The sequence below is a fragment of the Brassica napus genome, chromosome C8 (assembly GCF_020379485.1).
Source record: "Brassica napus cultivar Da-Ae chromosome C8, Da-Ae, whole genome shotgun sequence".
NCBI classification, from domain to species: Eukaryota; Viridiplantae; Streptophyta; class Magnoliopsida; order Brassicales; family Brassicaceae; genus Brassica; species Brassica napus.
This window is the reverse complement of record NC_063451.1, coordinates 44,408,077-44,422,481: the sequence shown is the minus strand read 5'-3', so window position 1 is coordinate 44,422,481 and position 14,405 is coordinate 44,408,077. Positions and strand designations below refer to the sequence as shown.

The 14,405-nt window shown below is 36.2% G+C and overlaps 2 protein-coding genes and 1 long non-coding RNA gene across 5 annotated transcripts; all 3 read right to left on the bottom strand.

Moving 5' to 3' along the window:
- Positions 1-506: 506 nt before the first annotated feature.
- On the bottom strand, positions 507-2,351 carry LOC106365286 (probable myosin-binding protein 5). The gene is made up of 2 exons (XM_013804736.3): positions 914-2,351; positions 507-829 (listed from the first exon to the last, which is right to left on the bottom strand). The coding sequence occupies exons 1-2, from the start codon at positions 2,274-2,276 to the stop codon at positions 630-632; spliced, it is 1,563 nt and encodes a 520-aa protein (XP_013660190.1). The 5' UTR covers positions 2,277-2,351; the 3' UTR covers positions 507-629.
- Positions 2,352-2,546: 195 nt separating this feature from the next.
- Positions 2,547-4,186, bottom strand: LOC106368894 (transcription factor MYB1R1-like). Its single transcript, XM_048765131.1, has 3 exons — positions 3,800-4,186; positions 3,503-3,711; positions 2,547-3,251 (listed from the first exon to the last, which is right to left on the bottom strand). Exons 1-3 carry the CDS (start codon positions 4,074-4,076, stop codon positions 2,913-2,915), a joined length of 825 nt encoding a protein of 274 aa, XP_048621088.1. The 5' UTR covers positions 4,077-4,186; the 3' UTR covers positions 2,547-2,912.
- Positions 4,187-7,053: 2,867 nt separating this feature from the next.
- LOC106368898 lies at positions 7,054-8,758 on the bottom strand. Of its 3 annotated transcripts, none has more exons than XR_007327216.1 (4): positions 8,113-8,752; positions 7,677-8,032; positions 7,238-7,514; positions 7,054-7,139 (listed from the first exon to the last, which is right to left on the bottom strand). It is a non-coding gene; the product is annotated as an uncharacterized LOC106368898 (long non-coding RNA). The 3 variants fall into 3 exon arrangements; XR_007327218.1 differs by lacking the exon at positions 7,054-7,139 and having other exon boundaries at positions 7,176-7,514; positions 8,113-8,560; positions 8,666-8,758; XR_007327217.1 differs by lacking the exon at positions 7,054-7,139 and having other exon boundaries at positions 7,176-7,514; positions 8,113-8,221; positions 8,666-8,758.
- Positions 8,759-14,405: the final 5,647 nt, after the last annotated feature.

The window sequence follows — 14,405 nt, the reverse complement described above, 5'->3', positions numbered from 1 at the left end:
AAAAATGTCAAATCATAAGTTAAGAACCTCGGTTAAGAGACCAGGTCAATGATGCCTTTGTGTTTTCTAAAGTTTTTTAAATTGATTTTGTCGTAAGAAGCAATCGAAAAGACAAGAAATCTGCAGAATATTTCAAAGTCAATGGTTAATTAGAGAAGTTTCATTGTTTTAATCATGAATACATAATGACTTCATGACTTAAGCTCTGTCTTTAAGAATAAAAGATATTTTTTAGTACTCAGTTGAAAATGAGTGGTTGATAATTCAGGAATTTTTCATAAATAAATTAGTTGGTAAGAGCTTAAATAGTTTATATTTAAAAAGTTTTTGGTCTGGACAAGTCTATTTGGGTTTGTTAAAGTGGCATTTTCATATATAATTTATTAATTAGGAAGAAATAATTACTAGTCTTCAAGTTTTTAAGTTTCAGTACATATTATGAGAATGATTCAACCAAGTTCTCAAAAAACAAAGTCAGGATTGAATTTGACGTATGACACAAGGCAGGTAAAAACTTTGCTTGTTCTGTAATAAAAAAAATTCTAGTATGTGTTGTTATATACAGATTAGATACAAGGATGCTGTTTTGGTATCGTCTGATGTATGATAGAATAAGTAAGGATCCACATTCATGATTCTGATGGCATTTCGATGAAACTACGAAGCATATTGAGATTCTGAGATATCTGTAACAGAATTGCTTCTCCTTCACTAACATCTAACACTTCTGAAATATGCTGCAACAATTCACCTTTTGATTCAATCTCATGTAGTCTCTCTGTTATCTCTGAGATCTCCTTCACTAACATATCTTTTCTGCTTCCCTTCTCTGTAACAAAACCAAAAGAAGATTAAGACAGTTGTTTGCAAAAAGCAACCTCAAAGAAACACATACAACTAATGAATCTCTAACCTTTCTCTTCCTCTATGATCATCCCACCATTGTTGTCTTTAGTCTCCTCTTCTGAATCTTTCATTTGCACCAAATCTTCTTCATGATTTGATGAACAATCCGGTTTAGTTTCATTGTTTTCTTCATCAAGAAACTCTTCTGCTTCTCCTCCTCCTTTGCCGTCTTGATGTTGTTCTCCTCCTTTGCTGTCTTCTTGTTGTAGTTGTTCCTCTTCTTCTATCAACAGTCCATATCTCAACCTGTACGCCTCAACTTCAGCTTCAAGCTCTTTCATATCCTCTTCTCTCTTAACCAACAAACCACTCAAAGACTGCACAGCCTCCTGATCATACTCCGCCTGCTCATCCATCATCCTCTGATACTGCAACGCCTCCATCTGAACCGCAGCTTTCTCCGCCTGAAGCCTCGTGATCATAGCCATCGCGTTGTTCGCCGCAACAGCTGAAGCACTCCTCTCTTCATCCAACTCCATGTACAAATCCATCAGCGACTTCCGGTCCAGCCTAACCTGCCTGTTCAAATGATGAAGTATCGAATCACCGTCCAACACTTCGGCGTCCGGACCGTTCTGATCGATCAAAGTCTTCTTCATGGATCGAACAGACCAACGCGGACTGTTCTGAGCCGAATCAGAAAAGAATCTGTTGTTCCCTCCTCTTACGAAACTCGGCGTTCGATCAAGTGTGTCTTTGTTGTTAGCTGCTTCTTCTTCCTCAGGCAAGTTGGAAAAATCCATAGTTCTTTGGTTGAATGAGACTCTAGGAGACGGACTCGGAGCAGCAAAGAAAGATCTGTTCCCATTACTATTCGGTTGTTTTTCGGTTTTTATCTTCAACAACTCTCCACAACAAGAACAACGCTGCTGCTGCTCTTGAAGCCTGTTGTTAGCTCTGAGATCAAGCTTCGAGCCTGTGACCGGAAACGCCTTCTGATGCTCATCGTCGATAAGAAGCTCGAGATCCTTATGCAAGATACCGATAAGAGACTTGTAGGTGTCAACATCAGTTTCTTTCTCGGTGGCGAAAGAGAGGAGGCAACCTTCGCACATTCTTTTGATCTCGGAGAGTTTCTTGTGGACGTGGCAGTAAGCTAAGGAAGAGACGTTCTTCTTGTGAGAGTCGCAGATGGAGTCGTTGTAGTAGAAGTCGGGGTTTGTTGGGACGAGGACATGGTCGAGTCTTGTGCAGAGGAGGCAAGGGGTTTTGAGGTCGAAGAGTTTGGAGAATTGGTTTGAGGAGAAGGCGAGGAGGCCGTCTAGGAAGAGGAGGATGATGATGATCCATTCGAGGATGGCGTAGATTAACAAGTGTGGGAATGTTCCGAGCTCGTCTTCTATGAAGTTCTTGAAGGAACGGTTTGACATTGATTATCGATGATAGAGAAGGAGGGTTACATGAAGATTTGAAATGGTGGCGAAAGAAAAAGCAAAACAGAGGTTATGTTATGACCTTTCTTATTTATTCATTCTATTTTTGGAATTTGTAAAAGATTTGATTTAAGGTTGAAGACCACAAATACCTGAAATAACGGTTAATCGCTGATAAGAATGGACTTTATGTTTTGGATTTTTTAGAGATAGTAGTATCCATTAATGGGGGTCTTAATGATTATCGCTAATCAAGTACTTATGTAATTACTTACACCTAATTATCATCTAGAAAACTGGCAACATTACATTGTTTAGGGGCATTAAAGGTAATGCGACGAACCACATACATACATTTTAAGCTTATCACGACTTGTTTTAACTTGCCACAAAACAAACCACACAGAACAGAGTTTTACAAACAATAAAACACACAGTTTGTCCATCTCTAAAGCCCTTCCTCTGTTTTTGTTTATTTTATTTTTCCCTGATTATTCTTTTCAGACAAGAAGAATACATAACAGTTTTTGACATAGTAACATCAAAAACAAGACTAAGAGTTTAGACCTAGTATGTACTACTAGAGAACAGAGAAACAAAGAAAGAAGCAAGGTCTCGTAGATTCACCTCAGTCTAAGCAACTCTAATGGTGTTGCTATTGCTATCTCCATCGCTGAAGCTTGGCATCATCGTGAACGCCGAACGTCTTGAGTTGGATGGTTCATTGAGGTTAAAGGACAGAGAAAGGTTGAGAGAAACCGGAGCAGCATCTGTGTTTAGATTGAAAGCAGGATTTGCTTGGAAGGTTACTGGAACCGGATGGACAATAGTTGAGGATAAATCGTTGGGATGAAATGTCTGTGGTGCATTATCCTCAGTTCTTGTCCACACTGGAACTCCAGCGCTGATGTTAGTTTCAGGCAGTGATGAGTTGTCCTGAGCATGATCTTGCTCCATGTGCATTCCTGTGACCTGTAAAAAACAAATCAGGCCTAACTGTTACACACTTACATGATATTTGTAAAACTCAATTATTGAATCTATCCACTTTCTAGAACAGCCTAAGACATTTTATTCCCAATATATGACACTTCATTTTTATCTTTTAGTCCTAAAGAGGAAATCCTAAAAAAAAAAAAGCAAATTCTTTCTCAAAATAAACTCTAGAGAGCAAGAAAGGAAAGAACTTTCAGAAAGCAGAGAACCTATAGGAATGGCTTTACCGTCTCGGTTGTGATATCGAAAAGGCTAGATCTTCGCCGGCGACGGTTGAGGTTGGTTCTCCGGAGGAAGTACTTCTGAGCGTGGCTAGCTACTTGAGTAGGCGTCCTGCTCTTGACAAAGTCTCTCGATATCCCTTTCCAATCTCCTTTCCCTACTCTCTGCAGACCAAGCAAGAACCTCTTGTGCTCACTCTCCGTCCACGCTACTCCTGTTTTCACCCACAACAATCATCAAACAACGAATCCATAGCAAGAACAACAATCTCAACCAATACAATCACCAGAGAAAAAGAGCACCTCGTTTCCTCTCGCGATTCCCGCCGGAGGAGGGTGTAATCTGGACGGCATCATTGGCGGAGGCGTAACCTGCGGCGGTTATAGCGTCCTGTTCGTTCTTGTCTTCTCCGATCTTAGGGATGTCTTCCTCCGGTGAAGACTTCTCGTAGTCAGACAGATTGTTTAAACTCACACACTTTCTCATCGGATCAACGACGACTCTGACTCCGAACAACATGATCTCTCCATTCCCGGCGGCACCGCCTCCGGTTTCCGATGAGCTACTGACGGCGGCCATTTTAGTGATTTTCCGGTTTTGCCCTTGCGTCTGTTTTGGATTTTTGTTAACCTTTCGATCTCTTAGAACGGTGGAGACGAGGTGTGAGTGGATCTGAGCTCTTTCTTCTGCTTATATATTTTTATAAACGTCCGCATGCCCACGTGGCTTAGCTCTGAAACGAATTATTATTACAGTGTTGAGTTCTGTGGTTAGGGTAATAAGACACGTGCCGGCTTATGATTTGTAATTCAGTCGTTCATAAAGATATGTTTCAGAAAAAGATTCTATAGTTTTAACTCTTGATATATTACTTAAACAACTAATAATGATTAACTGTAAACTTCAAAATCATTACCCTCATTTTTTAGTTTTTATTGATTAATATAGATAATTACAAAATATTCATGCATTTATAATTAATATTTAATATTTTTTATTAATATGTATAAAAAATTTAAGACATGTATTATTTTGAAACAAAAAGAATTGTGTTCACTTTTTAAGTTAACTTTTGATGCTTGGGTGATTTGTTGCCTTGAAAAACTCAAATCCTTATAAGAGGATTGATTACTTTGAGTTAATTTCATCCTCTGTCTCAAAATCTAACGAAAGCCTCCAACCCTTTGATTGAAATATTGTCCTGATGAATATTGAAATCTTTATGCAACAATTTAGCTATCGTTTAGTTAAAGAAAGAAACAATTTTTTGGTCAGAATTAAATGATTGATGAACGAATGAAAAGAATATATATAAAAAATAATGAAAAGAATATTCCAAACCGTGGCATCAAATAATTAAACATGATAGCTTCATATAAATTAACATGTACTATTTTCTTGTTTGTCCAACAATTGCCTTTGCCCTTTAGGTTTAACTTCTTCTTTTTTTCTTTAGGTTTAACTTTCTCTTACAAGTTGTCTTTTAAAACACCGTATATAATGCTGATTAGAGTAACTAGATCTTTTTTCCGCGCTACGCGCGGCTAATATATTTAAATTTGTTACATTTATCATTTTTATTTGTATGTACATTTTTGTATATTAAATTATATATAACTAATTTTAAATTTGATTTTTTAAAAATATTTTTAGTTTGAAGTAAGTATTTCTATTACATGTAACACAATTAACTAATAAAATATGAACAATCAAGTCCGAGATTTTAGAGTTATGTAAAAAAAAATTATGTATAGAACATAAATTATCTTTGTTTAAAAGATCGGAATCTCATCTCGAATATATTCACGAAAATAAAAAGTACTCCAATAACCTACTTAAAATATAAAACCTCCTTTTCAAAAAAAAAAGCATACTTAATAATATTTTTTTTATGTGTAATAGTTAAAAATTGACAACTGAATATTGATCTAGAATATTATTTTAATATATCTAATGGTAAAATATTAATTGTAATAAACAAATTTTGAATTTTGTAATATTACATGAATTAGAAGTCTTTAAAATCTAAAATCTATTTTATTAACATAATATATTTTTTATTCATTTATTATTTTGATGTTACAAAATATTGCTTTAGTTTTAGTTGTATATTAATTTTTTAATAATTTAGTTTCTTTTTAAGTAATTTTAAAATTATTAAAAATATAATATATTTAAAATTATATATTTAAATATATTAAAATATGATGTCTCATTTTAATGTGTGTTTGCGTTGAGTCGTAAACACCCAAGCGCGGGGTTATTGATAATTAAAGGTGTTGTAATACTTAAAAATGTAATAGATAGTGGATTAAGATGTTTTTTTTTGTTTAGTCGTAGTGGTTTTAATGGATAAATTAAAGTTTCACATATTGTTTGGCGGTAACAGGTTTTACGGTAAACATAAGTTAAAGTTAAATGCAGAGTTTGAAATTGAATTGGAGTTATGGAATTAGGCCATGTTCGTTGTTCGTTGATGAGGGAAATTGAATAGTTGTTCTTTTCTTCGAGTTTTGAGTTGTCCAGCTGAGATTTCATCACCATTTCTATTGTAGAATTTGATTTGTCTACTGAGTAATTTATCAATTGAGAAAAGTGATAATTATATTGCAATGAATTACTGACTTTGGTGGTTGGTATTGACGGAGATTATGAATTGTTGCCGAATCTCTCATGGTCTTCTTCTAAACCTGCAAAAATATGTTTTGTAGAGATCGGATTTATCGTATATAGATTAGGTTGGTTGATAGAGAGAGAGGCAGTGATAGTGAGATTAATGGTGGGAAGGAATCTTTGGAATCTATTAAGTCAAACAATATAACAACGTAAGATAAAGATTCTTATTATATCTAGGTCTTAAATCATTGAGATCTAAGCAAGAGAGAGTAAACCACATGAAAAAAGAATTAAGCACTGTAAATTTAAAGATAACATTTAAGCTAAAAATCTGTAATGTTTTTTTTTTAATTATGTTTTCAGTGGTTTATTTGTTACACTAAGGAGATAATTTGTGTTGTTTACTTACAATTTTATGAAATTACTAAGTCTAATATTGACTCAAGATTCATATATGTCAACCTCTATAAAACAAAGTACGAAACTCAAAGTATATAGACGACGTCATTTCTCTCTTTCTTTTATCTGTTGTCCATTATATATAATATGTAGCCTTCTTTAAAACCACATCTCGTTAATAGAAAACAAAACAAAAACTTATAATGGAGTTCTTGCGTGACTTAAAAAAGAAGAAGTAACAATGCTAAATTAATATGAAACTACTTTCTTGGGTGACTCCCCAGCAGTACCATGGTTCTCGAATGTCCCGTATACGAACTCCACCTTCACAGCGGACTTTGGTCTCTCTGTTGGTTGTGGTAGCTCCTTGCTTTATGTTTAAATGCATCATCATTTCGCTCCTCGTCTTTCTCCTTCTAGTTTTGGAACTATAGACACAAAATGAACAATCAAACTTTTTATTTTATAAACGATCGTATTATAACCGACAAATAAAAAGAAAGATTCTAAATAATTATCAACTAAAAAAACGTGAACTCACGTTTGCATGAACATATCGGATCTGCTCATCGATGAAAGCTTCTTTTGATTGAAAAGGAATCATAATAGGTTGTCTCCACCACAAGACTGAATCAAAAAGAAAAAAAAAAAAAATTTAATAAGGAATATGAGATTGAATAAAAGAGAAAATAATCGAATCTTGCCAAAGAATTATCAAATTGTACCTTCTGATGCTCATATAGTTACTCATATGCCAAGTCAACTCTACGATTTTCATCCTCGTTTTATGGCTTTGGTGAATCCGTGTCCGAGTCAGATCAGAGCGAGCTTGTGGTTGGAGTGAAGAACGTTGAGTGTAAGTTCTCAGAAAAAGAGCTAAACAAATATGTGTCTTGTAGTTCAGTGGATCCCATTTGATGATTCTTTGGACAGATACAAACAGAACAGAGAAAGAAACAGAGGAAAGCATGTTGGCGAAACTCTCATAGTCTTCTTCTAAACCTGAAAAAGTATGTTTTGTAAAGGAGACCGTTTTATCGTATTTAATTTGGTTGATAGAGAAGAGAGGCAGTGATGGTGTATGCAGTCGTATTTAAGGTCCAACAGAAGAACATTGGCGATGGTGTATGCTATGACTTTTAATAAAGAAGGCAGTTAACATACCAGTGATTGTGGGAGGCCATTGAAGGCTTTTCTGTAAACGATGTTGGCAATGTCGTTAGTCACGTGACCCTGGTAATGTTAAAATCCCTAGGATATATGTACTCAAAACTGGCGGCTTCTTAGAATGAATAGATGTTTGGTTTAGGTCGGTGATAGTTTGTTTCTTGGTATCAGCACACACACTTCTGCTTCTATAACTCTTTCTCAAGCCTTCTTCTTGGTTTAGGTTGCGCAGCAGCATGATTGAGACACCAACTTTCATGCATAATCGGGTTGTTGCAGCAGAGTTGTTTATGTCAGAGCCTTGAACAGAGTTGTTTATGTTAAGAGTCTTGAACGGATTTGGCCAACTATATCTGAAAGTGGATGAATCAATAGGTAACATAAGTCAATGGTGGTTGAATTCTAATATGCAAAAGGAAATTTAAAACAATACCGGGGAGTTCAAAGAAAGTTTGCAAGAGCTTGAAGATGGTTGAACTTCAGAAGCATGAATTTCTGGAGGTTGGTCACAGTAGTAGTCGTGGGGACCTCATCAATAGTACCTACATGATAAAATGAGAGAAGGGAAGCTGTAACAAAACATAAGCTATGTGCCTACCTGTTTCGAGTAACCAAGGACTTGACAGGTGTGTCTATTTTGTTTTTTTTTGTTCATCTTTGAATTGCATTAACGTAATTTGAAGTACGATTATTACAGACCATAAAAACACAAACAACCTTTCCACACTACCGGACAACCTTTTGAATCACCAAAAAAAAGAAATCAACACTGAGGCACAATAATTAAAAAGAGGGAAAGTGTTTCTTATCAGAACCAAAAAACCAGCTCCACACAGACGACAATCGAACGCAAGTTCCCAAAGAACCTGAATAAGCACGGGCTGAGACCATACGAACAGAACAGAGACTTGAGGAAACCACAAACCAATATAGGCCGAAACCACAAACCAATATAGGCCGAAACCACAATATCACAGGAAACAAACCTGGTGTGTCTATTGTATCTTTTGTCTTTTGCGTTATTCTCAAAAAAGGCAAGCTTCAGCACATCAACTTCCTCCAAGCTTATGTCGGAAACCCTGGATAAATAAAAAATTGATAGACTCAGAAAGATTGAAAATTTAGTTTTAGAGAACGCCAAAAGACCAAATAACAAAAAGTAATCTCACAATTTAAGCGATGCCAGCTCCTTGGCAAGAGCCATCGTTATGTCTTGTAGATGAGCGCACTGAGAAGTAAGTTGAGCACATTCCTGTAACAAAAAACAATAACAATAAGAAGTTTCTACACGAGTTTCAAAACGATTCTGTTGAGTTTGGCTCTAATACCTTTGAATTTAACTTAAGCAAGTGTTTGTTCGTTGATATTTCATTCCGAGACTCCCACCTCCCTCTCTCTGATGTCGACAGAGTCGACAGCCATTTTCTTCGGCGGGAAACCTGAATTGGTTAGCCATCTCTGAAGAGAAGTGGCGTTTTCGACTGAATCTATATTGCAGCCCCATGATATGTCAGGGGAATCCTCCATGGATCGTTTTGTGGTCTCGCCGGCCGAAACAGAGCGGTGGATTCAGGGACGACATCAGGAACCAGAAGAGGTGGTAAAGAGAGGAATGGATGTTGGGTACGGAGACAGTGATGTCAACCTTTACGTTTGCAATCATTAGGTTTGCAGATTAAGATAAGTGTAGACGGCGAGGTTGAATGAGGAAGAAGAAAGATAATGATGAAGCCCTAATTCATTCAAGCATAAAACGCAGATTTTGACTTAATTATGGAACCAAATGTGGAAAACCCAAATCAGATCAAACACAAAACTTTTACGACCAAAATAAACTGGACAGAACGTGGAGCCCAAATATTTTAGGGCTTCTATTGGATCAGGCTTATGGGCAAATACCTCACATTACGGATAAAAAAAAACCAAAGCCCAAACCGAATGTGACGTGGACAAATAAACTCACTCTATTGGCTGATTTTAATTGAGGACGTGGACAGCCTCCCTACTCCTCATATATCCCTTTTAGTATAGGATAGATGATCAAAATATGATCAAGTTACATATGATTAACTATGATTGTCGACTAACTAAAGAATTTAAAATATTTCTTGAGGACCAAATTTCTGAACTATACCTTAATTATAAAAAAAACTACACCCAAACTGAAGTTTTGCTACATTCTTTCAAGAAAAAACGAGGAAAGAACTGGACTCACACAATTTGGAGAATGTTGACGCTGAATAGGTGTTGGCTTGTAACCTTTTGTTAATGTAATAGATTACATTTTCAGAGGAATTATTGTACTCGTAGTCGACTTTGATAAGTTGGTTTTATATTTTTTTTTTTGACCGATTGGTTTTATATTATTACCTGTTAATAAGACTTCAAAATGTTGGAGTCGTTAACTCTTTCTCAAAAAAAAAAATGTTGGAGTCTCTAATGATGCATGTAAGAATTATATTTGGTGTAATACAAGGTTTTCTTGAAAACCAATTTTGTACTTTTCATTATCTTTGTCTTATTTTTTCTGTTTTACTGATTAGTAAATTGTTATAAAGATTTTCCGGCAATTAGTATTCTAAAAAAAATTAGGAAAAATATATAGAGATTTTTGTTAAAAGATATAATTAGATAAAGAGTTAACTTTTATTCTAGTGGTTTCACTTAAAACGTGGTGTCATGATCATCCAATTCAAGTTTAAGCATGGGATTCAATAACATGCATATTAATCAAAGATTATATTTCTCGTGGAAAAAGAAAAGGAAAAGCACAAGTATTGGCCAGGAATGAAAGCCACTATTACTTTTATTAGTTGCATACGAAGATGAAGTTAAAATAATGGTTTAAAGCCACTTAAAAAGGACCAGGTAGTCCAAGTGGAAGGACGGGCCTGTGGTGGCAACCACCATCCGGGTTCGATCCCCCCCCATACGGAAACTACCCTGTCTCATCTGGACACCAAAGCGGATACTGGGCCTTCGGGCTCAGGGAAAAACTTCCCGGGTGAAACTGGTCTGCTGCCTGACCGGGCCCAGGGATTGACCCGCGAAGCGGGGAACCCTGGATTACAAAAAAAAAAAAAAAAGCCACTTAAAAGGAGACTTTTCTTCTTTTAGTGTTCGCTTTAGCCAATTTGGATGAGTTCGCGACTTTCCCTAATTTAGAGTTTTAGAAAAGCGTGGATCATGATAATATGACAATAATGACCAATGTTCTCTAGGTAGTGCTTATACACCCGTCTAGATATTTTATTTTTTTGAACAACCACCCGTCTAGATACTAATCTTCTAAAAATACGCAATTATTGTCTAGCTGCTTTTTGAATATGGATACAGGAACATTGCCAACTGAGATTTTCCTGAAGTGGAGTCATTGACATCATCCAAAACCGAAGCAAGGAAGAAGGAAGAGAAAGTGAATGATTTGGAGCTATCTACGTCTGTGTCGCCTTCTGAAGAAACTGTGTGTCCAGTTCACACTCAAGAGAAAGCGTAAGGAAGCGGTAGCAGTAGCCCCGATGGAGGAAGTTCGTCTTGGCAAGACGATGAGAGCAGAAACACGAGATAAAAGACTAAAGAGAAAGACAAGGTTTACTTGGATTCATACCGAATCATCTCGAAGTGTTGCACAGGTCGCTAGTCAGGTTAGTAAACCTAAACTAAGTAAATATCCATTGTTTGGTTAAGGATAAATTTTGGTTTCTAGTCTACTGACCATGTGGTGTTATCACCATTCTGTATAAAATTGTCTTGAAATTTTGTGGGATAAATACTCAAAAAATTCTGAGCATTTTTCTTGTTTCTTTGTCGGCATAGCTTTTACCATTCTCAGAGAAGAAATATTTGCAGCAGAAGCAGAGTGATGAGGTTCCTTGATTCACAAGTACTCTTTGAAGGTCCCGGCTATCATCAAATTGCATTGATCCATGTGGAAAAAGAATGGTTGATTAGAGAAATTAGCTGAAGTAGTAAGACTGATAACATATATATAAACACATTTTCAACTTATGGACCAATGGAGAAATATAATTTTGGTCGTAATTTAGCTTCCTTGACGCATTTGTTTTTAGCAGTTGATCTCTTTCTATCAAAAGAAATTGGATTCCATTTCGTCTTGAACATAGAAGAAAAAAGCAAATTTTCCTGAATTTTGTAAATTCATGTTCACTACAAGAAAACAGGGGGATTCTGATGGCCGAAATCGTCGGAAATTCGTCGGAATCGGTCTATTCCGACGAATTTCCGACGAATCCGTCCGTCGGTATCGTTTCGTCGGAAAAAAAAAATTCGTCGGAATTTCGTCAGAAATTCCGACGACTTTCTGACGAATACCGAGAAACGTCATTCTGACGAACTTCCGACGATATTACGATGCGGCTACACGAGACCAGAGTTCATCGGAAAACTACAATTCCGACGAACGTGGTTCCTCGGTTTATTCCGACGAACTTTGGGCGTCGGAATTTACCGACGGACATCGGTCGTCGGAATATACCGACGAACCACGTTCGTCGGTATATTCCGACGGAAATGAGTTTGTCGGTAAATTCCGACGGATATATGTCCGTCGGTATATTCCGACGACCGTTGTCCGTCGGTATATACCCTTTTTTTTTTACAAATTAATTTTGCATTTTTATATATTTTTTGATATTAATAAATTTAAAAAATTGGAAATTTAAAACTAATAATATTATAAAATTTAAATTCATAAAAACCGAAATAGGAAAAAAACATTCATAAAGTTTAAAATTCATACAAACCGAAATAGAAAAAAAAAACATTCCGAAAGTTTTATAAAGCCGAAATAAACTAAGATGAACTCGAAGACATCAAACGATCTAGCTTCTGCATAATCTCGGTGTTGAACTTCTTCTGGGATGCCAACTCAGCAAGGATAGTGGCATTCTCCGAACGGATAGTGGCATTCTCCGAAAGGATAGTGGTGTTCTGCTCCTCCAATGCCCCAATCCGTTCATCTTTGTCATGTAGCTCCTCGAGAATCATGGGATCGGCATACGGAGCTTGCGAAGAAGATGCCGGATACGAAGAAGCACGACGGGCCAACCCAACTAAACGGCCTCCTTTCCTTTTAGGAACCGCCTACAAAAATATTTAAAGTAAGTAAATATGGACAAGTAAGTAATCGACATTATAAAAAAATATATTAATAAAAAAAATTACCTTTTCAACCATCTCATTTATTTGCAATAGAGACAGGTTGGTTGAAGCTCCCGTGGAGTCGCCGTCATCAGAGAGAGGCTGAGATTGAGAAACTATCTCAGCTTCCACCAAATCAACTACACCTCTGATCACGGGGTCCTGAATTTGACCCGTCGTCTTGTTAGTGTGAGCCACCTTAATGAGTTGGAGACGATCAACGGGATTACCGTCATTTGCTTCGATCTAAAAAAACCGCCATTATTAGCCAAAAAATATATAAAATATTTATTTAAAAAATATAAAGATAAATAATAATAAAAAACTTACAAGTTCATCCTCCTTAGTAGACATGGAGCAAGCGCCGAGGTTGTGCACATACATACCTTTCCCGCCACGATCGCTCTTCCGGTTCCTGGAGTTCCTAGAAGACGTCTCTGCAGTGTCTTCCCTCTCCCAATGAGCTATCAACTGCTCCCACACCCCCCCGTTGATGAACCGTGGCTTCTTGTTCTTCTGCCAAACTGTCTTCCACGCGTTTATCTGCTTTGTGTAAGAGTCCATGGCCTTTTCGTTGAATTTCTTACGGACTGTTTCCGTAAGATCGGAGTGCCAGTTGAACTCTTGCTACAAAACAAACACAATTTAATAAGTAAATATATGTAAAAAAATGTAAAAACTTAAAAAAAATGAAGGGTTACTATACCGCAAACTGACGAAACCACAACTCTCGTTCGTCGGAAGGGATCACACTCCACTTTGGATATCCAAAACGGAGCATGGAGTACATCATCTGGTTGATGCTCCGGCTAATGCCATTTTTCGACTTGGTGAACCTTTAAAAAAAAATACAAGTTAGCAAGTTAATTAAAGCAAAAAATATAACGGTACAAATAAAAAAAAATACTAACCAAGTGCTATGGCCTCGTCGTGGGTTGAGTTGGAGAAACGGGAGATGCTCTCGACCTGGTTGTTGAACCAATAGATGAACCGGCATGACCCCCGGATCCTGTTGAGCAGCAGCGTGAGGGGCAGCGTGAGGGGCAGAGGGAGCTGGAGCGGGAATATATGCGGGAACCGAGTCATGAGACGATACCGATGCACGGGAACCGCTCACCGAACTACGTCGAAGACGGGCTGCGGGGCGGGCTTCATCCTCGGCCCTAAAAAAAAAAATTAACCCATCAAACATATTTTCATTTATATATTTACAAAAGGTTTTATAAACGTTTTAAAAAAAACTATTAAACCTTTTATATATATATATATGTATACAAAATTATAAAAAATTTATAAATATAGAAAAATGTTGTTAAAAATTTATAAATGAAGAAAAATGTTGTTAAATATTTATATTTAAAAAAAAAAATGTTGTTAAATATTTATTAGTGGAAACTTAAAAAAAATATAAAAAATTTTAAAATTTTAAAATTTTTACTATACATGATTTACATATATATATATATGTATACAAAATTATAAAAAATTTATAAATATAGAAAAATGTTGTTAAAATTTATAAATGAAGAAAAATGGTGTTAAATATTTATATTTTTTTCAAAAAAA